This window comes from Choloepus didactylus, chromosome 3, assembly GCF_015220235.1.
Source record: "Choloepus didactylus isolate mChoDid1 chromosome 3, mChoDid1.pri, whole genome shotgun sequence".
Lineage (NCBI taxonomy): Eukaryota > Metazoa > Chordata > Mammalia > Pilosa > Megalonychidae > Choloepus > Choloepus didactylus.
In genome coordinates this window covers 222,431,340-222,456,676 of record NC_051309.1, presented here as the reverse complement: position 1 = coordinate 222,456,676, position 25,337 = coordinate 222,431,340, and the positions used below count along the sequence as shown (strand labels likewise).

At 46.3% G+C, this 25,337-nt stretch overlaps 1 protein-coding gene across 1 annotated transcript; it reads right to left on the bottom strand.

Annotated features, from left to right (window-relative positions):
* Positions 1 to 289: 289 nt before the first annotated feature.
* Positions 290 to 25,337, bottom strand: EIF4EBP1 (eukaryotic translation initiation factor 4E binding protein 1). Its single transcript, XM_037831371.1, has 3 exons — positions 25,144 to 25,337; positions 2,717 to 2,896; positions 290 to 757 (listed from the first exon to the last, which is right to left on the bottom strand). The coding sequence occupies exons 1-3, from the start codon at positions 25,286 to 25,288 to the stop codon at positions 726 to 728; spliced, it is 357 nt and encodes a 118-aa protein (XP_037687299.1). The 5' UTR covers positions 25,289 to 25,337; the 3' UTR covers positions 290 to 725.

The window sequence follows — 25,337 nt, the reverse complement described above, 5'->3', positions numbered from 1 at the left end:
ATGAGACCAACAGAACCCAGAAGACAGGGAGCACCTGCCACTGGAAAACAAGTGCTCAAAAATAGCCCAACTTGACCCCGGTCTTGTCTCTCATTCCTTGTGTAGTTTTTAAGTTCTTCCAGTCAGTCTTCTTGCCTGCACAAGGATAATAACGTTTGCTCTACTCACCTTACAGGGTTACTATAAGAATCAAATGAGCTAATGCATAGGAAAGTGCTTTATAAGCAATGTACAGACAGTAGCTGGTGTGTTATCACATGGAGTCGAAAGAGCTCAGACAGGGCCCAACTCTTGGCCCTAGGGCAGAGGTGGCTTTTATTTCCACTCTTGGGGAAGGAGGAGTAGGGGAGCTTTCCCACTGCACACCAAACTCAGTTGGGGGTGAATGTGCCCCTAGATGATGGGGCCGGGAGCACAAGTTCAGAAGGGCTCCTCGGTGTCCACTTCCATGTCTGCTTCCTGCCCTCGGGCTGCAGGGGTGGGCTCACGGGAGTCACCCGTTGGTGGCAGCTCCTGAGTCGACGGAGGCACATGGAGGTATCTGCTGGTGCTCACTAAGAGGAAGGGGGAGCAGGTGCCCTGAGAGGGGAAGGAGAGAGCCAGGGTGGCCCCACCCCATTGCCTGCTGAGGATGGCAATTTTCACAAAGCCCGACTGGGGGCACCCTTCTCCTGACAAGGGACGGAGGGACCCAGTGGCATTGCTCAATCCAGATGGTTGGTCCTCTAAATGTCCATTTCAAACTGTGACTCTTCACCTGGGGAAAGAAGGGACAGAGGGCCAGATGAGCAAAAGGCGAACGGTACGATGGACATTTTAGAGTTCACTCATCTTTTCATTCTATTGTTGCTATAAAGAAGAGCAGGGGCTAACTTTATGTTGCCAAGGAGAATGGAGGGAGGGTGGGGCTAGGCTAGGAATTCCTGGAAACACAAGTTTTGTTTCCAGCTATGCTCTCTTGCTCAATCCCAAAGGATTGAGGAGGACCCCATAGAGAGGTGACTGTCCTGAATTTTGTATAATTTCTAATAAAAGTGAATGGTTACCTGTGATTTTATTTTGCTATCACTTCATCCAAAACTTCATCCAAAAAATACTCCTTAAACAAAAAAGCTTTCTGAATACATGTCCCAATTCTTGGTTTAGAAAATGGTACTATAAGCTACAGGCAAACGCCCCATTGCCCAGGGAACAGTCTGACCCTGCAGTGAAGCAGTTATTTGGAGAATTCAGCCACTCACACTCACTGCTCTTGCCTTCCTTTTTCCACTAAAATTTCTTTTTTCATGAAACTACCTCATTCACAATCTCCCAGGCAAGGCTGCTCCAAAATTCTATTGCAAGAACATGGAAACAACTGGCCTTTGCTTCTGCTTACATTTGCACAAACATGTCAGCCTGATGTGCAGAAGCCTCGGCTTCTCATATCCAGCTAAGCAAAATGAAGAGGTATGTCCTCCTACTCTATCATGACAACTGTGCAGAGCTTGGTTTCCAGGTATCTTCCGGGCCATTATTTTGAGTTAAAGCTGTCCATCCGGGGCACCACTGGTCAACCTACATTTTTTATGGGCCAAAGCAGCTTTGGAAACTGAGGGAAGAGGGAATGCAACTGGGGCTGGGGGCAGCCTTCAGGTTGTGGTGACTCAATGGTGTCAGGCATTGACTAGCTGTCCCCCCATCCTCAACTTCCAGTGTTTGATTTGAGGCAAAAAGTGGGGGTAGGAGACGCCGTGCAACTGACCCTATGACTCTATCCCTCCCTCGTTCCTTCCTTTAACAAATGGCAGGTGACCACACTGCCCTGTGATAGTTGCCACATTGCTCCGTGTATGTCCAAATCCTCCCTCCCCTCCCCCTGCTTTCCCAGTGTGAAAGGCAAGGCAGTTATTGTCTGTCTTGGGCTGTGGGGTTCCCCAGGTAGATCATGAATCACTTCCTCCAGGCCCTGGGTCACATGAATTTCTGCTGCTGTCAGCAGAGCAAGCCCCGCCCGAGGTCCCAGTTGCTTCCTTCCTGGGTCTGGGTATCGGGCTGCCTTCCAGGTGACGGGTCAGTGGGTTCCAACCTGATTCAGGTTGTCTGCAAGTACTTACACCAACTGCACCCTCTGGTGAGCTAGTCTTGATGCCACAAAGCAAGCATTCACGCACCTCTGCCAGGGTGACCACTGATTACGTAGGAGACGGGAACACTAGGAAGCACCTGGCAACCGAATGTCAAACCCGCAGACACACCTGGCTGCACTGTTGCTACATGTCTTTGAAAAGAACGCACTGGTGGACCAAAACCCTGTCGGCAGCAGGCCAGATGTATTTCTTATCCAGTAGAGATGTAATTTCCTCCAGGGCTAGTGCACTGTGTCTTTGATAAGCTGTCTCCTACACCATGAACATCACAGCTATGTTCAAGTTTTGCAGGGGAGTGATAATGCTTCGGTGACAATGCTGCAAAGGGGCAGCCTTATGAAAGTTGCTGTGTGAAGCCACTGCCATTGCCAAAAACGCTTTCTGCTAATTAGATTACTGTGGGTGCCTACTCACCTTTCCTGGGCTCTTTTTTCACAGGGAAAGTGGTCCCAGTGCAAGTCTGACAACTCCATCCCTACTCTTACCCTCTGGACTTTGGGCTGCTCCAGAGAGGGTGGGGGGCAAAGTCCCCATCATTCCGTGCTCCTGGTCCACCCCCCTTCCCAAAGGAGAGCCGGGCCACTCACCACCTGCCGGCTTGTCATCAGGGCTGCTGTGCTGGTGGCTCTGGCTGGCTTCTGTGGGGGGTTCAGCACTGGCAGGGCTGGTGACCCCAGGAATGGTGGGCAGGTCCCGGGGAGGCGTCTTGGCCAAGGGTGAGTTCCGACACTCCATCAGGAATTTCCGGTCATAGATGATCCTGGTACCTGGAAGAGAGGTTGGTAAAGGGACCTCAAACCACCGTCTGTCCATTTTTCCAGTTCTTGGAGGCAAGGCTGCAGCAGCGGCAGCAGATTCTCCTGCAAAAACCTACCAACGAGGAGAGAGACTTACCCAGGGGCACAGCTGCAGCCCAGGACTCTGATGCCTCTCACTAGCCCCGAGTCCCCCTCACCCAGGGGTGCCCCGATGGAAGGGGGCCTGCTGGACCCCGCACTGCACCCTTTTTCTTCTGAGAGCTCTGTGCACCCTGTTCCCTCTTAGAAACCCTGCTTCAAGCCTATCGACTCACTCGCCCAATCAGAGACCAGGGACAATCATAACCAACAGTGGGAGAAGTGTGTTTTCATTCATTAGCCAATTTTGTCCTTATAGTACTCTATAAGACTGGAAGTCTTTAACCCCACTTCACAAATAAGCAAAAGGAAAAATTAAGTGATTCACCAAAACCGGTGAACATGAGAACTTTCCCACCCTGGGCTTGGTGGTGTGGAGTGAGCGCACTGAACTCTATGTGCCTCAACAAAAGGCTGTCCAGCTAAACCTGTCACCCTGTGAAGGTCCCCGTCTGCCCCTTTCACCACTTTCCCTATCTGCTCTGATTTGCCACCGCACTTCAGAATTTGTACACAAGTCCGCATTCCATTCATTCTCTTTTCCCTCTCCCTTCCCAAGTGCTAGTCTTACTCCCTAGGGAGTGTGTCTTATTGAATTATTCGTTATTCTTAAACCACACCCAGAACCTATCCTTTGAGGGGCAGTTACCTGAGTAAGAAGGTGTAAAGGAGTGTATCCCAAAGTATGGGGCCCGAAATGCCTTGTGAGAGACTGTGCTGCTTTGACTCTATTACGTACGCCACAAAAGCCGTGTTCTTTAATGCAGTCTTGTGGGGGCAAACTTATTAGTCTTTTGATTAGGGTAGAACTTTTGATTAGGTTGTTTCCATGGAGATGTGACTTACCCAACTGTAGGTGAGACCTTTTGATTAGATCATTTTCATGGAGGTGTTACCCTACCCATTCTGGGTGGGTCTTAATTAGATCACTGGAGTCCTTTAAAGAGAGCTCACGCAGAGAGCAGGAGAACAAAATGCCCCGGGATTTGCTAAGCCAGGACCCACAGAAACTGAAGGAGCTGAAACAGACCCAGAAGCTTGGAGATGCTGGGAGATGCATACAGAAGGACGTCTGAAGATGCTAAGCTAAGAGATGAAGCCCAGAGTTTGCCCCAGAGAAGCTAAGAGAGGATTCCAAGATGCTTAGAGAAATGCCCCAGGAGAACCAAGCAGAGAGCTTAGGGAAGCTAAGAGAGACAGAAGCCCAGAAATGTTTTGGAGAAAGTTATTTTGAGATGCAACCCAGGAGCAAAGGACTAGCAGATGGTAGCAACGTGCCTTCCCAGCTGACAGAGGTGTTCCGGATGCCATTTACCTTTCTTCAGTGAAGGCATCCTCTTGTTGATGCCTTAGTTTGGACACTTTTATGGCCTTAGAACTGTAAACTTGTAACCTAATAACCCCCCTTTATAAAAGCCAACCCATTTCTGGTATTTTGCATAATGGCAGCTTCAGGAAACCAGAGCAGAGAACCACCCGGTTCACTGAGTAACAGTGAATAGTGAGAAGGGTATTCATGTTTGGTTCTTGTTTAATCCCAATGATCTCCAAAGCATCCGTCACTGTACCTTGCTAACGTTTGCTGATTGCTCCCTTTTCAGTAAAGAAAACAGACCTCAGGCTCAAAGCCTTCAGCAGGGAATGGAATCTCACTAGAATCTAGTAACTGTCTTGTCATCATATTTCTTCTTATACTTGCCTTCTATTTAGGGCAAGTGAATCTAGCTTTCCATATATAGTAGTGATAGTGTTTCCTTTTCAAATAAATGTATTCAATTTAAAAGATGAGGTAATATAAAGAAAAATATTAAATATATGCATAAGTAGAATGCAAAGTATGGTAAAAGTTGGGCAAATAGAGTATCAATGACCTCAGTTTGGAAACCATGATTTAAGGAGCTCAGAAATGCCCTTCTTTATCAATAACCCTGACACTCCCAAACTGCTGAGACTCACCTCTTGAGTTAGGCCTTGCCCCTCTCCACCCTCGAGAGAAACCCATTTCCATTTCTAAGGTCTGAGGATGAGCTAATGGGAGGGGTCTCGGTCTCCCCATGCTGAGGAAGACCTGGGATGCTGGGAGGTAACGGGAGATAAACCCCCCCTAATTGCACATGCTGCTCCGGTCAGACTCTGGCCCAATCGAGGCAGTCACCCCGACTTGCTCTCCCCTGGGACAGGCAACAATACTGAAGTTTGAAGCCCTAAACACCATTGCCTTACAGGCTGAAGTTCACAGCTCAGCTTCTTAGGGGGTGTGAAGGAAGGGCCACAGAACTGGAGGTGGAAGACCAGGGCTGCACTTTGGGCTCTGCCTAGTGCAGGTCACCCATGGGGCTCTGTTTCCTCATCCGTAAAACACAAGCCATACGACAAGCCCAGGGGACGACAAACAGAACACGGCACCCTCTCCTGGATGGGGGATCTCCTGGCTCCAGAGATGAGGCAACTGTTCTCTGTTGTTTCTTAATCCTCAAGACTCAGCAAGATCCTTCCATCTTCTTCCTTTTTTCTTTCTTTCTTTCAATGAGTTTCATTTTTAAGATTTCCAACACTGACAAACACTCTCTACCTACCTAGCAACAGCTCCCCCTTTTCTCCTGTCCCATCTCGTGGTAACCTCTAATCTATTTTCTGTCTCTACGAATTTGCTATTTCTAGATATTCCAGGTCTCCCTCTCTTCTTGCCTCCCACCAACACTACATTTTTGGTGGTTTGTTCACCACAGAGTAGGGAGCTGACCCCAGTGGAGCAGAACTTAAGTGTTAGATTCAGTAGAATCAAAAAAGAACCTGGAGAACAGGACCCTTCTGGAGATTCTCTTTGAAGGTCACTAGCCCCGAGAGATTTTTCATTCATTAATTACACTTACAAGGAAAAAAAAAAAAAAAGAAAAAAAAAAGAAAAACCTGTTCCCTTTATTCTATCAAGAAAGTGAAAAGACAACCAACAGGAGAAAAATATTTGGAAACCATATCTGATAAGGGTTTAACATCCAGAACATATAAAGAATCCCCAAAACTCAACAACAGAAAGATGAATAACCCAATTTAAAAAATGGAGTTGCATAGATATTTCTCCAAAGAACTGGCCAATAAGCACACGAAAGCCACTACAGAAATGCAAATCAATGCCACAGTAAGATACTACTTCATATCCACTAGAATGGCTATTATTTTTTAAAAATGGAAAATAACAACTCCTGATAAGGATACAAATACGAACCTTAGTACACTGTTGGTAGGAATGTAAATATGGTGCAGCACTTTGGAAAGGTGTGTCAATTCCTCAAAAAGTCAAGCATATCTTTGTTGCTCAGATGTGGCCCCCTCCCCCCTCTCTAAGCCACCTGGACAGGTGAACTCACTGCCCTCCCCACTATGTGGGGCCTGACTCCCAGGGGTGTAAATCTCCCTGGCAATGTAGGATATGACTCCCAGGGATGAGCCTGGACCTGGCATCGTGGGATTGAGAATATCTTCTTGACCAAATGGGGGATGTGAAATGAAACAAAGTAAAGCTTCACTGGCTAAGAGATTTCAAATGGAGTCCAGAGGTCACTCTGGGGGACATTCTTATGCACTATATGACAACACCTTTTTAGGTTTTAATGTATTGGAATAGCTAGAAGTAAATACCTGAAACTACCAAATTCCACCCCAGTAGCCTTGACTCTTGAAGACGACTGTATAACAATGTAGATTACAAGGGGTGACAGTGTGATTGTGAAAACCTTGTGGATCACACTCCCTTTATCCAGTGTATGGATGGATGAGTAGAAAAATGGGGACAAAAACTAAATGAAAAATAGGGTGGGATGGGGGGATGATTTGGGAGTTCTTTCTTATTTTTATTTTTTATTTTTATTCTGATTCTGATTCTTTCTGGTATAAGGAAAATGTTCAAAAACAGATTGGGGTGATGAATGCACAACTATATGATGGTACTGTGAACAGATGATTGTACACCATGGATGACTGTATGGTATGTGAAGATATCTCAATAAAACTGAATTAAAAAAAAAAAAGTCAAGCATAGAACTACCATATGACCTGGGAATCCCACTTTTAGGCATATACCAAAAAGAACTGAAAGCAGGGACTTGGACAGATATCTGTACACTAATGCTCATAGCAGCATTATTCACAATGGCCAAAAGGTGGAAGCAACCCAAGTGTCTGTCAGCAGATGAATGGATAAATACAGTTTGGTATATACATACAATGGAGTATTACTCAGCTGTAAAATGGAATGAAGTCCTTATACATGCGACAATACGAATGAACCTTGAAGACATCAAGTAAAGTGAAATAAGTCAGACACAAAAGGACAGATACTGTGTGACTCCAACTTATGAAATAGCTAGAATATGCAAATTCCTAGAGACAAAAAGGAGAGTACAGGTTACCAAAGGTGGGAGGTGGAGGATGAGGAGTAAATGCTTAATGAGTGAAGGGTGTCTGTTTGGAGTGACGGGAAAGTTTCAGTAACGGATGGTGGGGAGGGTAGTACAACACTGTAAAGGTACTTAATCACGCTGAACTGTATGCTTGGCAATGGCTGAAATGGTATGTTGTTGTTTATGTGGTTTATATGTTTCCACAATTAAGAAAAAAGTGACTACAGGGAGACAATGGCAATTAAATGCAATACATGATCCTGGACTAGATCTAATAATGGAGGAGAAAAGGCCCAAAAGGATACGATTAAGAAAAATGAAAATGTTGGAATGTAAACTGTAAGCTTTATGTCAACGTTAAATTTCTTGAACTTGATAACCGTACTTAAGGTGGTTACATAAATTAATATCCTTGTTCTTAGGACATGTTCAATGGAAGTATTAAGTGTTCAAGGAGCATATATGAATGTAACCTACTCTCAAAGAATTGGAAAATAGATGTTAGACAAATGGATAGATGGATGGATGGACAGAGAGAATGATACTGCAAATACGGCAAAATGTTAAAAGTTGGTGGCTGTGGGCATCTGGTTGGGGGTATGTTGGAGTTCACTGCAGGGTTTTGTATTATTTTTGCACCTGCCCTGTAAGTTTGAAATTATTTCAAAATAAAATGTTAAAAAAAAAAAAAAAGGGAGAGGTAGCACCCAAGATACCCACTATCAGAGTATTTCAGGTTTGAGGAGGAAGGCCACATGAAGTAAACGGTAGTGTTCAGAAAGGAGGGGCTGGGACCAAAAAGCCACCTTTGAATAGCTGGGGCCAGTAAACAACAGGAGCCAGCGAGCAATCAAGGCAGCAGAAATGAGTTTCACAGAGAAGATGCTTTTGTCTTTTAGCCCTTCTTCTTTCCATCCCTTCATAGACTTCATGACTAGGCAGCTTCAGTGAACACTGATCTGGAAAATAACTAAGTCTCCCACAGATAAGACAAAGCTAACAAGACACACGTAGGGTGCTGAGTGTTAGTCTCTGGAGAGGGTCACGATCACCTGGGGGGAGGCAGAGTGGTGGCTCTCTCTTCATCTATATATATAGCTCCATGTAAAACCTTTTCCTTACCTGGGTAAGGGTTCACATCCTCATAGGGTCTGTTTCCCCACTTTACATCAGGGACAGTGGCACAACTCCACAAGGAGTCTGCAGATGAGACCAGGAAGTGCTTCTGAGGATCTAGGCAACTTCAAGTTGGCAGAACCTCCTGGAAGAGCTTCCTGCTGCTTCTCACAAAAAGCATGCAAGGAAATATATATGCAATGCCCCCTGAGGGGCTGGGGGAAAATGAGGAAGCGTTGGACTCCCTCACCTGGATTGTTGCTGATGTTCTCACAAACATTGAGGACTGGCGGTTTGGTAGGCCAAGCCCTCTACCTTGGGGCTTGCCCTTAGGAAGCTCGTTATTGCAAAGGAGAGGCTAAACCTGCTTGTAATTGTGCCTAAGAGTCTCCCCTGAGTACCTCTTTGTCGCTCAGATGTGGCCCTCTCTCTCTAGCTAAGCCAACGTGGCAGGTGAACTCACTGCCCTCCCCCCTACGTGGGACCTGACTCCCAGGGGCATAAATCTCCCTGGCAACGTGGGATATGACTCCCAGGGATGAATCTGGACCTGGCATTATGGGATTGAGAACATCTTCTTGACCAAAAGGGGGAACTGAAATGAAACAAAATTAAGTTTCAGGGGTTAAGAGATTTCAAATGGAGTCAAGAGGTCACTCTGGTAGACATTCTTACGCACTATATAGATAACATTTTTTAGGTTTTAATGCATTGGAATAGCTAGAAGTAAATACCTGAAACTATCAAACTCCAACCCAACAGCCCTGACTCTTGAAGACGATTGTATAGCAATGTAGCTTACAAGGGGTGACAGTGTGATTGTGAAAGCCTTGTGGATCACACTCCCTTTATCCAGTGTATGGATGGATGAGTAGAAAAATGGGGACAAAAACTAAATGAAAAATAGGGTGGGGGGTGATTTGGATGTTCTTTTTTACTTGTATTTTTTATTCTTATTCTGATTCTTTCTGATGTAAGGAAAATGTTCAAAAATAGATTGTGGTGTTGAATGCATAAGTATGTGATGGCATTGTGAACAGTTGACTGTACACCATGGATGATTGTATGATATGTGAATCTATCTCAAAACTGAATTTAAAAAAAGAAAAAAGCATGCAAGGCACCCAGAACAAGAAATGGAAGCACACACTCCACCTCGGATGTAAGTAGGGTTCAAACTGTTAACCCCAAAACACAATACTTGAAGACAGAAAGTGAACGGAGCAATGGTAAATGATCTAACAGAGAGGAGACGGGTGAAACCTAAATGCATGGAGGTGGAGGTGGAAATTATAACAAGAAGTGAGCATATTTGCCCCAGAGAGGTTCGGGAATTAGAAGCACCATGGGAATCGGGGCTGGAGGCTGACAATAAGAGGATGTTTAGAAGATGGGAGAGCAGGTGGACCCAGGTTCCCACCACCATCTGGCAACTGCTCTGAGGGTTTACTCTCTGGAGAAAAGAAACCAGAGACGTGGCCAGATATTTTCCTCAATCCAGGAGAAGAGAGGTAACAGGGAAATTAAGTCAAAGTTGACCTCCTGAATGGTGAGCCTCCAGTCCCATTCCCCTGGATAAAGACCTGCAGAAACTGATTTTAGGAAGGGGGGTTCCCATGAAGAAAACAAGTGAGGCCCCAGTAACTGTACATTGAGCCCATTTCTGGATTTCGCACAAGCACAAGGGGCTTCCCATAGGCTTTTAACAACTCACAGACAGCCAAATGCCTCCAGACATTTCTGAGAAAAACCTGTGACATTTAAGGAGAGACCAATCAACCAAACAGGAGAAAGCATTAAAAAGGGAGCAGAGATTGAAAATGCCTACTTGACCAAAAGGGGAAAAAGAATGGTAACAAGCTGAAGTCACAGAAGCTGAGAGATCCCAAATAGAGCCGACAGGCTATCCTGGAGGTTTCTTATTCAAGCTTGAGCTAGACATCCCAAATGGCCACAGTATGCCATGCCCTTACCAAAAGCAGTCCCCAAATACCTAGGTCCCTACCTGAGATTCTATACAAGATTCACTCTGTAAGATTTATCTCTCAGAAGCTTAAATCCACGAGTGTTCCTATGCCAGACAAGTCCTAAAACCCAGAGGCAATAGCCTCTTTAAGAACAGCAATCAGATGCAGCCCCTTCCCCATACTGTCGACACCCCCTTTCAATATGAACACATTAGGGTGCTCACTGCCTAGACACCCCTGAAGATGGAGAAAGAGATTAAGTGATAGGAAGGGGATTTAACAAGGGTCTATGAATACTGAAACTTTATATAAATATATACACATATATACATATACATATATACACACACACACACACACATATATACATATATGTGTGTATGTATTTAGACGCTGGGGTGTGGGACTAGCTGGAAGAAGGTAAATGACATGGTGGAACTGTAAACTATGACATTCTTTGAAATTTGCTCTATAGCCACTTGTTGAATTGTGCTTTGAAAGCCTTCACCTTTCCATACATACCCTATATTTCATAATAAGGAAAAAACTGAAACTGTGGAACTGAAACCCATAACAATTTTGGAAATGACCTATATAACTGCTTGTTGAGCTGTACATCAAAAGTTAACACCTTTCTGCATGTACGTTATATTTTACAATAATGGAAATAGCTGAAGTTGTGGAACTGTGACCCATGACATTCTTTGAAATTTGCTCTCTAACTACTTGTTAAATCGTACTTTGAAAGTTATCACTGTGGTGTATATATGTTAAAGTTCACAATTTTAAAAATGCATTAAAAAAAGGGAGCAGAAGGAAACTTTAAAGAACAAAGAGATAAAAAGATAACAAATTAGGGAATATAGTAGGTCCAACATCTGATAATAGGAAGTCAAGAGAGAAAAGAGAAACTGGTAAAAAGGAATTTACTTAAAAAAAAAAAAAAAGAAAAGAAACTTTCCCAGAATTGAAAATGAGTTTTCCAACTGAAACACCCCCTTCACCCCCTTTAGTATCCAGGGCAGTGAATTAAAAACACTAAGTATATTTCACAATACCAGATATAAAGAGAAAATCCTTAAAATATTCCAGAAATGGGGAGGGAAACCCCAGATGCATAAAAGGATTGAAAATAAGAACATACAATTTTTCAGTGGCAGCGCTGGCAGCCCGAAGACCTGTGGGTCATTTCCTTCACAACCCTGAGGGAAAGTGAATTTCAAACTAGGCGCTCTATGCAGCCAAATGTCAAACGAATAAAAGTGGACCAGAGACATTTTCAGAAAGGAAATACTTTGTGGGTAAAACTGTATGGAGAGGCATTTTGGAATGCTGTTGGAGTGGGAAAACTTCCTTTAATGAAAACTAAACACATGTTTAAATGAAGTGATTATTAACTCTTTTTTTTTTTTAAGAATAAATTGTACAAAAATGAAAATGAAAATGTTCATCAAGAGTTGTGCCAGTTTGGACATATTATGTCCCCCAGAAAAGCCATATTCTTTAATGCAATCTTGTGGGGGCAGACTGATTAGTCTGTTGATTAGGGTGGAACCTCTGATTGAATTATTTCTATGTAGTTGTGGGCCCCACCCATTCAGGGTGATCTTGATTAGTTCACTAGAGTATTTAAGAGAGAAGCTAAGAGCCGACACAGACCGAGATGCTTGCTGATGCTGAGAGATGTTTGACAGAAGGAAGTTTGGAGATGCTAAGCTAAGAGATGAAGCCCAGAGTTTGCCCCAGAGAAGCTAAGAGAGGACCCAGATACTTAGAGAGAGAGCCCCTGGAATCGGAAGCCGAAAGCAACACAACTAAGGAGCAAAGGACCAGCAGACACCAGCCACATGTCTTCCCAGCTGACAGAGGTGTTTTGGATGCCAACAGCCTTTCTTCAGTGAAGGTATCCTCTTGTTGATGCTTTAGTTTGGACACTTTTATGGCCTTAGGACTATACACTTGTAACCTAATAAACCCCCTTTATAAAAGCCAATCCATTTCTGGTATTTTACATAACCGCAGCATTAGCAAATTGGAACAAGAGTCATCATAATAAAAACAGTAAGTACATGTGTATGCGTGCAATGGAATATTGAGCAACTACACGGAGTGAAGTTGTGAGTGAAGTACACCAGAAACAAAGGCAAACACTATAATGCCTCACTGATATGGACTAACTACAATGTGTAAACTCAGAATTGAATTTTAGAGCACAGCCTAACAGGGAAATGATTATTGTAATGGTCCCTAGATTGTAAGCTCTTACAGCAGTCAAATCTATTCCTGAATTGTAATGGCTGTCTCCAAACTCTGAGATGTTGATCTCTTGGTGTATAACCTGATTGGCTTCTGGAACATTGGGTATCTGTGTGAAACCTGAAACTCAGAGCTAGAGCTCAGCAGATATGAATGTCAGTATTAATGCATACAGCAACTGTTAAAAAAAAAAAAAAAAGCTGTAAAACAGCCCACAATTGCAGGAATTTTGAATAGGAAGTGAGATACAGCAGGTCTGTATAGGTTAGAGTGAAATAGCAACACATCCTAAAGTAATTTGGGCAGAGAATAAAAATATATAGTTGGGCCCCCCTGAGGTGCTGGGGGAGGATGCGGAGATGTTGGACTTCCTCACCTGGATTGTTGCTGATGTTCTCACAAACACTGAGGACTGACAGCTTAACATGCTGAGCCCTCTGTCTTGGGGCTTCCCCTATGTTACTGCCAAGGAGAGGCTAAACCTGCTTATAATTGTGCCTAAGAGTCTCCCCCCGAGTGCCTCTTTGTTGCTCAGATGTGGCCCTCTCTCTCTCTAACTGAGCCATCTCGACAGGTGATCTCACTGCCCTCCCCACCATGTGGGACCTGACTCCCAGGGGTGTATATCTCCCTGGCAATGCAGGATTTGACTCCTGGGGATGAAACTGGACCCGGCATCGTGGGATTGAGAACATCTCCTTGACCAAAAGGGGGATGCAAAAAGAAACAAAATAAAGCTTCAGTGGCTGAGAGATTTCAAATGGAGTTGAGAGGTCACTCTGGTGGACATTCTTATGTACTACATAGATAACACTTCTTAGGTTTTAATGTATTGGAACAGCTAGAAGTAAATACCTGAAACTATCAAACTCCAACCCAGTAGCCTTGACTCTTGAGGATGATTGTATAACAATGTAGATTACAAGGGGTGACAGTGTGACTGTGAAAACCTGGTGGATCATACTCCCTTTATCCAGTGTATGGATGGATGAGTAAATAAATGGGGACAAAACTGAATGAAAAAATAGGGTGGGATGGGGGGCATGATTTGGGAGTTCTTTCTTATTTTTATTTTTTATTGTTATTCAGATTCTTTCTGGTATAAGGAAAATGTTCAAAACTAGATTGGGGTGATAAATGCATAACTATATGATGATATTGTGTACAGTTGACTGTACACCATGGATGACTGTATAGTATGTGAATATATCTCAATAAAACTGAATTAAAAAAAAAAACAACAGTAAATACAGAATGAACCAAAATTTGTCATATAGTTATACTGGAAGAATGGGGGAATTAGAAGAATAGATTGAGGGAGCTAACAAATCCCCAACTATTAAAAAAAGCAAGTCAATAGATAAGATCAAGAAAGTTAGAAATAGGGAGGTAAATCCCCAGAGAAAAGAGCCAAAAATGTTATTAATGATCTCTGAAGGGTGAAATTGGAACAGGAGAGGCCAGAGGTTGCCCTTTTGTGGTAAAAGCTCAAGTTAGATGAATGGTGGTCCCCAAAAGACATGCCCACGTCCTGATCTCTGGAACTTGTGAATGTCACCTTATTTGGAAAAAGGGTTTTTGCAGCTATAACTACATTAAGGATCCTGAGATGAGAAAATCTGGGATTATCTGGGTGGGCTCTGAATCCAATGCTAAATGTCTTTATTACAAGAGAAAGGCAGAGGGACACGAGACAGACAGAAGGGAAGACAGACAAACAGAGGAGAGGATGATAGGAAGGCAGAAGCAGAGAAGTGAGTGAGGAACTCTGGGGCAGCCCCACAAACTGGAAAAGGCAAAGAGCAGAGTCTCCCCCAGAGCCCCCAAGGGAGTGCGGCCAGTTCTCAGAAGGCTGGCCTCCTGAACAGGGAAAGAATAAATTTTTTAAGCCACCTAATTTGTAGTACTTTGTTTCAGCTGCCAGAGGAAATTTATACAGATGCCTTTTAGTACTTTTGAGTTTTAAACTATTTATATACAGTAATTTAAAATACTTTCATTATGGAAAAAACCAAACTCATACAAAGGTAAACAGAATAATATAATCCATATAATGCTTTGATTTTTTAAAAGTAAGGAACAGGTCAAATAAATTATGGACTAGCTATAAAATGGAATGCTACGTAGCTACTATACCAAATAAGGAAAATACATATGTCTATGATGTATTCTATGAAAAAATGTCCCAGAACTGTAGGTGTTTTGTGTTTGGCTACCTCTGGAGGGTGCAATGGGGAAGTAAAGGAAAGAAAACTTTTCCACTGAGCTTATATTATGTTTCTAATACAAAACTCTAATAAGAACATAGGGTCATGAAATAAACATACAAACAAACAAATAGGATATAGGAGAGGAGTCTCCTTTTCTAGCAAGTTAAGTTAAAAATGCCTTGCCTAGAAACCTGCTTATAATTGTGCCTAAGAGTCTTCCCCTGAGTACCTCTTTGTTGCTCAGATGTGGCCCTCTCTCTCTCTCTCTCTCTACCTAAGCCACCTAGGCAGCTGAACTCACTGCCCTCCTCCCTACGTGGGATCTGACTCCCAGGGGTGTATATCTCCCTGGCAATGCAGGATATGACTCACGGGGATGAATGTGGACCTGGCACTGTGGGATTGAGAACATCTTCTTGATCAAAAAGCGGATGCAAAATGAAACAAAATAAACCTTCAGTGGCTGAGAGATTTCAAATGGAGTCGAGAGGTCACTCTGGTGGACATTCTTACGCACTATATAGATAACACTTTTTAGGTTTTAATGTATTGCAATAGCTAGAAGTAAATACCTGAACCTATCAAACTCCAACTCAGTAGACTTGACTCTTGAAGACGATTGTATAACAATGTAGATTACAAGGGGTGACAGTGTGATTGTGAAAACCTTGTGGATCACACTCCCTTTATCCAGTGTATGGATGGATGAGTAGAAAAATGGGGACAAAAACTGAATGAAAAATAGGGTGGGATGGGGGGGTGATTTGGGTGTTCTTTTTTACTTTTATTTTTTATTCTTATTCTGATTCTTTCCGATGTAAGGAAAATGTTCAAAAATAGATTGGGGTGATGAATGCACAACTATATGATGGTACTGTGAACAGTTGATTGTACACCATGCATAATTATATGGTATGTGAATATATTTCAATAAAACTGAATTTAATTTAAAAAAAAAAGTGGGGGGAAAAAAAAACAAAAAACATAACTGCTCTGCCTGGAACTAGGTTGACACCACCCCATCCCAGGGGTGGGAAAAAAAGCCTAAGTGAAGTGCTGGGCTGGGGACGTGAAGGGCCAGCTCATCCCCAAATACCCTGATCTTGTCTGTACAGCACCTGCGATGTCTGTACTAGGCCTTGACTCCCGTGACCTGTACTCAAGCATAGGGATGGCTGCAACCAGAAGTGGAAGTATTGATCGCAGCCTGCAAATTCAGACACATTCCCTGGTCTTAACCGATCCATTCACTGAACCCCCACTTGGTACCGGCACTGTGCTGGGTACAAGGGATACAAGGATCAGTCAGAGGTGGTAAGAGTCCCTGATCTCACGCACTCATGATCTCATCAGAGGAGAAAGACCTGGAAGCGAACTATTACAATATAATCGTGTGAGGTCCAAAATCAGAGGCACGTGTGAAAGGAACAGAGGGGTCGGGAGAGAGGGGGTGGAGGACACCCCAGGACGAACCACTTGCTGCTCCCCATACACCCCGTGGTTATGCACAACTCAGCCTAGGGCTGAAACCCAGATTTCCTGTTTGCTGGCTCTGGGACTCTGGGCAAGTCAGTACTCAAGCTCTGAGCTTCGATTTTTTTCTCCTGTAGAAAGGGGATGATGGTGATGATGATGATGATGATGGTGCAACCTCACAGGCTTAACTGCGTTGAGTTAGAACAGTGGCCGACACAAAGTCTGCTCTGTGTGAGTGCTAGCTGTTATCAGGACCAGCAGGGTGCAGGTGACACGTGCCAGGTCACCAGCCCCATGGAGCAGGGACCATTTCTATGGCGGAGGCTGGGGCAAGTCAGGGAGAAGAAGGCGGCCCTGGGAAGAGACTGGGGGTCCCTGTCCTTTCCCTATCCCACGGAAAATGGCAAGAACTGGCAAGAGCTTTGGGCACGTTTGAAAGCAGTCTCCTTTGGGACTTTATACTCCAGATGTGCACCAAATACAAGACAAATATTTTTTCTCAAGCCATGCTTTGTGGTGGTGACAGCTTGCTTGAATGTACAAAGCTACGCAGATTTTCCCCTAGGGTTTAGTTTCCACGTGTGTAAAACCAGGGAGTTGTACTAGGCTCATTCAAGCTATTTTTAAAGCACTCCACAGGCGTCAGGCTTTTTAGGTAATCTCTCCAGTCCATTCCAGCTCTGATACGTTACCATTTATTTCAGGATCTCCTTGTTGGCAGGCTGTCACTGTTGTGCAAATGGCACGGGGTTTGGAGACAGGTGTTCTGGGTTTTAGCCTAGGCTTGCCCAAGACCTCTCCCTTAACTCCAACTCGCAACTTCATTCCTCACCTAGAAGAGGAGGGAAATAAAATCCCCACCTCACAGGATTATCATAAAGAGTAAATAAAGTTACACATCAAGATTCCTTGTACAAGAATAAAATATGCCATCCATATAACTGCTATTAAAAAAACCACTGGATCACATGCACAACTGGAGGAAAAGAGACACAAACCAGGAACAGGAAGCTCCTTGGAGGTTGCTGGGGGGTTGAAGTGTGTCCCCCAAAAGATACCTTGTTGAAGTCCTAACCTCTAGGACCTGCAAGTGCAACCTTATTTGGAAATAGGGTCTTTGCAGATGTCATCAGGCTAAGAGGAGGTCAGATTGGAGAGGGTGAGTCCTAAACCAGTGTCACAAGTGTCCCTATAAGGAGAGGAGATTTGGGGACACAAGGAGACGCAGCAGAGAAGGACAGGTAAAGACAGGGGCAGGAACAAGAGCTAGGCTACCGCACACCCAGGACACCTGGGGCAACCAGCGGCTAAAAGAGGCAAGGAAGAGCCTTCTCCAGAGCCTTCAGGGCAGCACGGCCCTGCCGACATCTTGATGTCGAAACGCTGGCTGCCAGAACCGTGAGAAAAGAAATCTGTTCTTCTGTGAGCCACTCCGATCGTGGCACTTTGTCACGGCAGCCCTAGAAAACTCACGCAGAGGCTGAGGAGCTTTTGTGCGTGTGTGCCTTTTGCAGCCAGGGCAGTGTGGGGCAGGTGCTCAAAACACATGAACTGCAGGAGGAGATGCTTAGGAAAGGGGGCTACTGCAGTCACCACAACCACCTAGTCATCTCAGCCTGGAGGGCTGTGTCTTAATCCCCACCACCACTACCCCACTGGGGAGATACCATCATTATCCTCGATTTGCAGATGTAAACTGAGGCTCAGAAGGGCCACCCCCTGACAGCCGCCCAGTGGCAGACCCAGGCTGTCGCGTCCCCAATCCTAAACGCTACCTGCCGTCAGTGCTCGCAACTGGAAAAATTGAAGGAGGCCTTTGAGTATTTGGCTAAAATGGGGATATTCCCAGAGCAAGAATCCTGCCTTGATTTCCTCTTCACCTCCCTCCAGTACCCACACTTTGGGGATTCAAAATTAGGACGAGCCAGTCCCGGCTTCCCCCCGGGGCCTCCCTGGCAGAGAATTCTCTCCCGGAACAGGGGACAGAGCCCTAGCAGCTGCAGCTCGCATCCCAGGCTGGGAGCATTCCACAACGGTCGGGGCAGGTGCAGATTCTTGTGCTCTGACATGAGCCAGCAGCCTGCAAACAACATATGCCGGACAGTTTTAAATGCAGCTCTGACCAGAAGCTCTGGTCAACCTGGAGACAAATACACAGCCACGCCAGATGTCGATCCAAGGGGTTTCCTCCCCTCCCTGCACACGTGCAACGTGGCTCTGGGTGGCTTTTTCTCACCAGGCAGTCTGTGCAACAAGCAGTCTTGTCAGGGAGATCATCTTGGTGAGAGAAGCAGGGCACACTCAGCCCAAGATTTTCCTTCCCTGCCGGCCCCACTGGCTCCGCAAAGAATCAAGATCTGGACAAAAATCTAATGAAGCTACTCAGATACCAAATGGAAGCAATCAGCGAGAGGCAGAGGCTTTCTGGTTGGATTTCCCTGCATAGTCCCTCCCTCGGAGGCCCTGACAAAGGAGGGCAGAGCCCAGAGTTTGTTGAAAATCAAGCAGGAGGGACAAGGCTTTCATAAAGGACTTTTAGAACAAAGCAGCTGAAATAATTACTAAAAGCCCCGCCAAGCTTCTTCCCCTTTCCTCAATCCCCCGCCCCCTAAACATTTCAAAATGCACTCTGGACAGAATAGGGTGGGGCTACACCAGAAATTCATTACCACAAGGGAGGGGCCTTCTGCAATGTCTCCTGTTACAAGCAGCACCAACTGCCCTCCCTGTCGGAAAGCGGAGGAGCTGCTTTCCCATTTTATTCCCAAGACGAGAGAGAAGTCCGTCTACACTCAGACAGGCAGACACACATGCTCACACAGTTCTTCACGTCGCATGTGTGCTTCACTGGGAAATGGATTTCTTCCAGGGCCCTGGAAAACCAAGGAGCATTGAATGGGAGAGCTGGGACCCAGGGCAAGTGTGGGCTTTGCTAAAGGGCATTACTACAGGACAGTTGGTAGAGAAAAGAGGCTGGGGGGATGTTAACAAGAGGAGCAGGACACAGAGTGGCACGTGCCTGGCCTAATGGCCCCCTGCATGGCTTGCTTGGTGCAACCAGGCATAAGGCCCTGAAAATGGGGCATGGAACTGTTTTCAGGAGGGTCTCCTCCGACCTTAAACCAACAGCTGATTCACAGGCTTGTGTTCCGGTCTACGCCCGCACCTGGCCCTGAATCCAGATGGACAATCTCACAAAGGCTTGTGAAGGATTCTCTGAAAACACGACCCCCACTTTCCCCCATCCCTGCATGCAAATGCTGCTTCTCTTCACAGAGCAGGTCTCTTCCCCTCCCCTGTGGCTTGCTGTGACCAGGGAGAATTCTCTGTAAGTGATGCTGGGGGACCTCTGGGTCACCTGAAGAGGGCTTGCAGCCTCTGTTCCACCCTGTTGGACACTGCCAGGAAAATAAACATAGGCTAGAATGGGAACAATGAGAGCCCACGAGCAGAAAGAGCTCCTAGACACCCTGCTGTCTCCGGCAGGTCTCTGGACATTTGGGTAAGGCCACCTGGGACCTCCTAGCCCCGCCCACCCCAGCCGCCAGTGTATGCAAAGACCACCCGGCCAGCCCAAAGAATGCAGAGAAATAAACAGGTGCTGAAGTTCCTAAGGGTGGGGATGACTTGATATGCAGCTAATTCATACAGCCCTTCACACCAAGGCAACAGGCAAGCCCTGATACTCTGGGCCTGGTAGCCGAGCTCTTTTTCTTTTTTTTGTAAAGGAAACCAATCTCATTGAAATACAGTTAACAAAATATTTTTTAAAATTATGATACAATACAAGTGCTTCCTTATTAATTCACTTAATAACAAGATGTAGTATAAGTCAAATAACTACCATCATTTCAAAATAATGATGAGGGTTTATAACCTTGCAAGATATCTGCAACAACTGGAATGTGATATAAAAAGATCTGTGTGTCCTGCGATGACGGTCACAGTGATAATACTTGGGTTTGCTGCCTACGCTCATAAAGGAAAGGAATATTTGATTTCAGTTTGAGGTTAGTGAAAAGATGTAATTTGTTTTCTTATTCAAATGAAAGAACCTTTTGAATTCTTCTCTCCAAAGGGCCTAGCTCCTCAGGTTAAAAACCCTTGCTCTAAAACCTCAGGTGAAGAATTTACCACAAGAAAATGAGAGCTTGAACGGAAAGAGGTGGAGAAAGGGAGGACCCTGGGACAATAAGAAACCTGGAAAGATGATTAACAATGCAGGTTTGGGGGTCCTGCTTCCAGAGATTCTGATTTAGCAGGTCTGAGGGTGGGTTCTGGGATTGTGCCCATGGAGCCTTAGCTAGTAAACGGCTCTGCTAGCATCCAAACCCAAGTCTGCCTGACCCCAGAGCTTGGCATTCTAATTCTCCTATCATCCAGAGATACTATCAAGACACTTACAGGTTACTAGCAGGGAAATCAAAGTTCTGGGATGTTGAAAAATTTGTATAAGACATAGCTAATGTCAGATCCAGGATTTAAATCCAGAACTTCAGACCCTCAACCCAGGGCCTTACCAACAGAGGTCATATAAAGGGAGACCAAAGAATAATTGACAATTGTACAGCCTAGTGTATGGCTATCTTGGCTCTGTCTCCTACCACCACCTTCCCAAAGGCTAAAACAGTTGTCCCTGAACCACCAGGCCAGTGGCCCAGCTATTCCCATCTCTACAAGCTCTTCCAATGAGCTTTCATGGGCACAGCCATCTGGATTACCCTTTGTTGTTCCCCATGCCAGTGGGCAGAGTCACCCACACCTGCCCAACAGTACTGATGAGTGGGTACAGTAAGGAAATCAGTCCTTGGTGTTTGAGACCCTGGCCCCAGCACCGATTTGCCAGTGTATGAAAAAGTCACTTCCTTCTACTCTCTGCTAAATGATGGTGCAGAAAGTAATCTGTCTGCCAGTTACACTGGGAGAAGTGGAAAAGTCCAGAGAAAGTTAATTCCGGCCTTTTCCTACTGTCCTTGGGCCATTCTGAGATAAGCGATTATACCCTGCAACTGAAAAGACAGAAAATAAAATCTAAACATCATCATTAAGTCAGCTCAGACCCAAGCCTGATGATAAAGAAACCAGGTTACTCCAAGGGCAATGCTTTCATTCCAGGATTCCTTTCAACCCTTTACCTTCTGAGCACCAGGCACAAGATCCTGGGGATACAAAGTTGAGTAAAACTGCCCTGAAAGAACTTCCTGTCTATGGAGAAAAAAAACAGGTAAACATTTGCAAGCGATTCCATTTGCTATGTGTCACCATGGAGGAGGACAGTGGCATGTGTCTAAGAACAAAATGATAGGCTTTTCGTGCCTGTTTTTGAACGCACAATAATCCAAATGCACAAATGAACAGTTTTCATTATATATGCGAAATGAACATTTTCCCTTAAAAACCATCACCTTGGGAAGGAATCCTCTTTTTCCACTACTGCTGCCCCTTCCAAACTCCTCTTTCAGAATGACTTAAAATAATGACCCATACAAGAAAATGCCTCACTGCTTTATACCAATAGATAAATATGGTAGAAGCCTGCCTGGCCTCTTTCACCAAATTTGGTAATGAAGGTGTTTTTTGCAGGAAGCATGTGCACAAGATGCTTCATTCTAAGGCTATACCTTGTCATTCCTTTCCAGGTGTGTCTTCATCTTTCTGAAACCCTCGAGGTCAGGCTGTCTTATAAATAGGTAGGCCCACAGGCGTTCAAGGATGTATGGGGCACTCTACACCAGGCCCCAGTGAAAAACTCTTTAAGGAGGTCCATACTGTGGAATGTTCTACACACTTTAAAAGTACCTGCAGGTCAATATGAGGAAGAGAGTTGTGGCTTCTCCCTTAAGGCCTTAACATCCAGGCTCTTTTCTTCCTTCCACGTGGCCAAGGCGTGGAGACAAGGGCTGAGCCATGGGCTTCAGGGCCCCGTCCACCTTCCCATACCTTCCTGGCACTGTCTGTTCCACAGCCCCAAGACTTGGGAGTTGCTCCAAGGTAAGCTTCCTGGGCACAGACCTTGTTTGTCTAACCAAACAGGGTGCCACTAACACCTGCAGCCAGATCTGCTTACCTCTGATTAACCTTACCTTACCCAAGTACAGGGCTTGAGTACGCCTACCACTCAAGCAGCCCCTGTTGGTGAGACGACAATCCAAGACAGAAGGAGGAATGCAAAGATAGAGTGGAGAAGGGGCTGGGGACATCTTACCCAGGTTCCAGGGATCTTTATGGTGTCACTGGAGATTTCTGAAACTCTATAGTCTCAAATATTCATACCCACCAACTCCCTTAGGCAAATTTCTCTCAAGTTCTCCAGACACGGAAGTTCAGATCAGTGGCACAGTCTGTGGAGGGTTAATGGCCATGGAAAGCAAACACCGGAATGAGGTCACTAAATCCACTGCTGCTTTTTTTCCTCTAGGCACCAACAGTGGTGGACCCTTATCCCTGCAGCTCTTCCAGAGGAATGGGCACCCCTACAAATCAGCCGGCATGGTTTCCCATGTGACACTGCCAAGTAGGGCTCTTCAGACCCTGGTCTAGAGATGGACGCCAAACCCAACCTCAGAAGAAGCTTACCTACATAGAATCATTGCTTTTTAGTCAGACTCCAGAGGTCTGAAAAGATAAGGGGAGTCACATTCCACTGATTCCTGAGGACTCATAATGTGGCCCACAGACCAATCAGTGGGGTGCTTATCAGAAATGCAGAGTCCCGGGCCCACTAAGTCAGAATCTGCATCTAACTGGAGTCCCCAGGTTACTCACAGCTACATTCAAGGTTGAGAAACAGCACTTGAAACCACTCTGCACTACAGCAAAGGGGACAGGATATGACTTCTTATCCGTGTCAAGCTCCTCTGTGCTGGCAAAGGGGTGTGGGATGAACTGGACTTTGGAGGATGATTCCATGCCATGGCTAACTGAGGCAGACCAGGCACACCGATTTTGGATTATGAGCTGTGAGCTGTGTCTGCCCCACTGGGCACTGGAGAGAAAGCCGGCCTTAGGCTCCTGGCACTAGGTTTTCTTCCAGTTGGCCGCAGAAACACTTTACGCTCTGATACAGAAGCCCCCTTCCTCTCTTTGCCAAGAAAAACCTTCAAAGGGAGGCTGAGTTTCACTGTGGTCTTTCTAAAGGGAGAACCGAATCAGAGTTTCCTATAAACAGTACCCCCGGACATTGCTCCATCCCACCCAGACTCCTCCCACAACAAACGGTGCAGAGGAAACGGCCTGCCTCAGGGTCCAGTCTGAACAGATTAAACAGGGATTTGTCCTGAAGGAACCCCAAAACTGTAGGAAAAGGTCCTGGTAGACACATCATAACAGAAAGCAAAGAGCATGGCTGGGAAAGAGAATTTGAGTCAAGACTCCTTTCTCTTGGATTGTTATTAACAGAAAAGAGAGCATTTAGCCCTCCTCTGCCTGGCTGCTGTTTCTTATTCAATCTGGAAAAATTGTGTGACACTGGGGAATGGCACATGTTTTCAAGCTTTGGGGCCTGGGTGCCAGGTTCTGCAACATAAGGAAGAGGTTATGAGCTGTGGGTGGGACAAGAGCATCCAAGATCCCTAACGACTCTAACGTGTGTGTTGTGTTTTGGATCAAACATAACAGGGATGTTGGATCTGGATGTTCTCGTCCGCGGTGGGAAAGCTCTCTAAGAAAATAAGAATGTGGCAGGAGGTGAGGCCGCAGCCCGGCCCGCGCGGGTCTGCGCCCGCCACCTCGCGCCGCTCAGAGGAACGCGGGGACCCGGCGCGTTTTCAGAGAGTTTGGGAAGGAGCGTGGAGGGTGTAGCGGAGGGAGAGGAGCAAAGGCGGGTGCGGACAGAGCGAGGAAGGAAGGGAAGTGGTGAGCCACGAGGATTTCATCATGCAAACAGGCGGGTAGGTTTCATCAGCGCGTCTGCGCTGGGGCTCCGGGCCTGGGAGGGAATGCCCGGTTCCCAGGGGGCAGCCAAGGCTCTGGCCCCCACCCGTGCCAACTCAGCTTCCTCTTCCTCATCCACTCTCGGGGAGCTCACACGGCCTCTCCCCCCCCGCCCTCCCCGGGCAGAAGAACGTGTTTTCCGCACGTCCTTGCATGCGGCCCCCGGCCCCTCCGCGGAGATCCCACGCGTGGGATGTGGGCTGTGCCACACGTGCCCACAGGCGCTACTGGGCGCTCAGCAACCTCCCCCCAAATCTCCGTCGGAGGGCGCGTGTCCAACGCAAAACTGGGGGTGCCTCGGGACCAATACAAGTATCGTGAGGGGTGTCCTCCTCCTCCTCATTTTACCCTAAAAAACGCCATCCCATCCCCTAGAAGCCCGCAGGCCAGGCCTCTCCTTGATTCCTGGGACACCCTGATCCGACCCCATCCCACCTTGGAACTGCTGCGACACCCACAAGGGGCCGGGAGCAATCCGGGAAGCGTGCGTCTGTTTAGACAGGATACTCCGCTGTCTCTCCCAAGAGGAAACAAACGGGGCAGTTTGCAGGGCTAACTCTCGGCTCCGGAGGGCAGGCCCCGGGAGCCCGTTCGTTCCCTGTGGCCACCACCGTGACTTCTAGATCCCGTCTTAAAGCCCCTTATCCCTTCTTCCCAGTCCCCGCGTCCCGGGCACCCGTCCTCTTCCGCGAAGTGCCGTCCGTCCTCCCCACGACCAGTCCACGGAGCCGGCACGCGGCGCCCTCCCGACTCGCGCCTACCTCCTGGGGTGGTGCTGAAGAGTGTGCCGCCGGGGGTGGTGCTGTAGTCCCCGGGTGGCAGCTGCACGCCGTCGCCGAGGACCACCCGGCGGGTGGCGGGGATGGCCCGGCTCGGGGTCTGGCTGCAGCCGTTGCTCCCCGACATGCTCTCCAGCGCGCCGAGCCCGGGAGACCTCAGACCTAAGCACTGCAGC

Bases quoted from the DNA above. Each gene is read 5' to 3' on its own strand.
- EIF4EBP1 (XM_037831371.1), bottom strand. From the start codon at position 25,288: ATGTCGGGGAGCAACGGCTGCAGCCAGACCCCGAGCCGGGCCATCCCC. The intron at 2,897-25,143 runs GTAGGCGCGAGT...CCTCTCTTCCAG, and splicing joins CTTCAGCACCACCCCAGGAG to GTACCAGGATCATCTATGAC. The intron at 758-2,716 runs GTGAGTGGCCCG...TTCTTTCCCCAG, and splicing joins TGATGACAAGCCGGCAGGTG to GTGAAGAGTCACAGTTTGAA.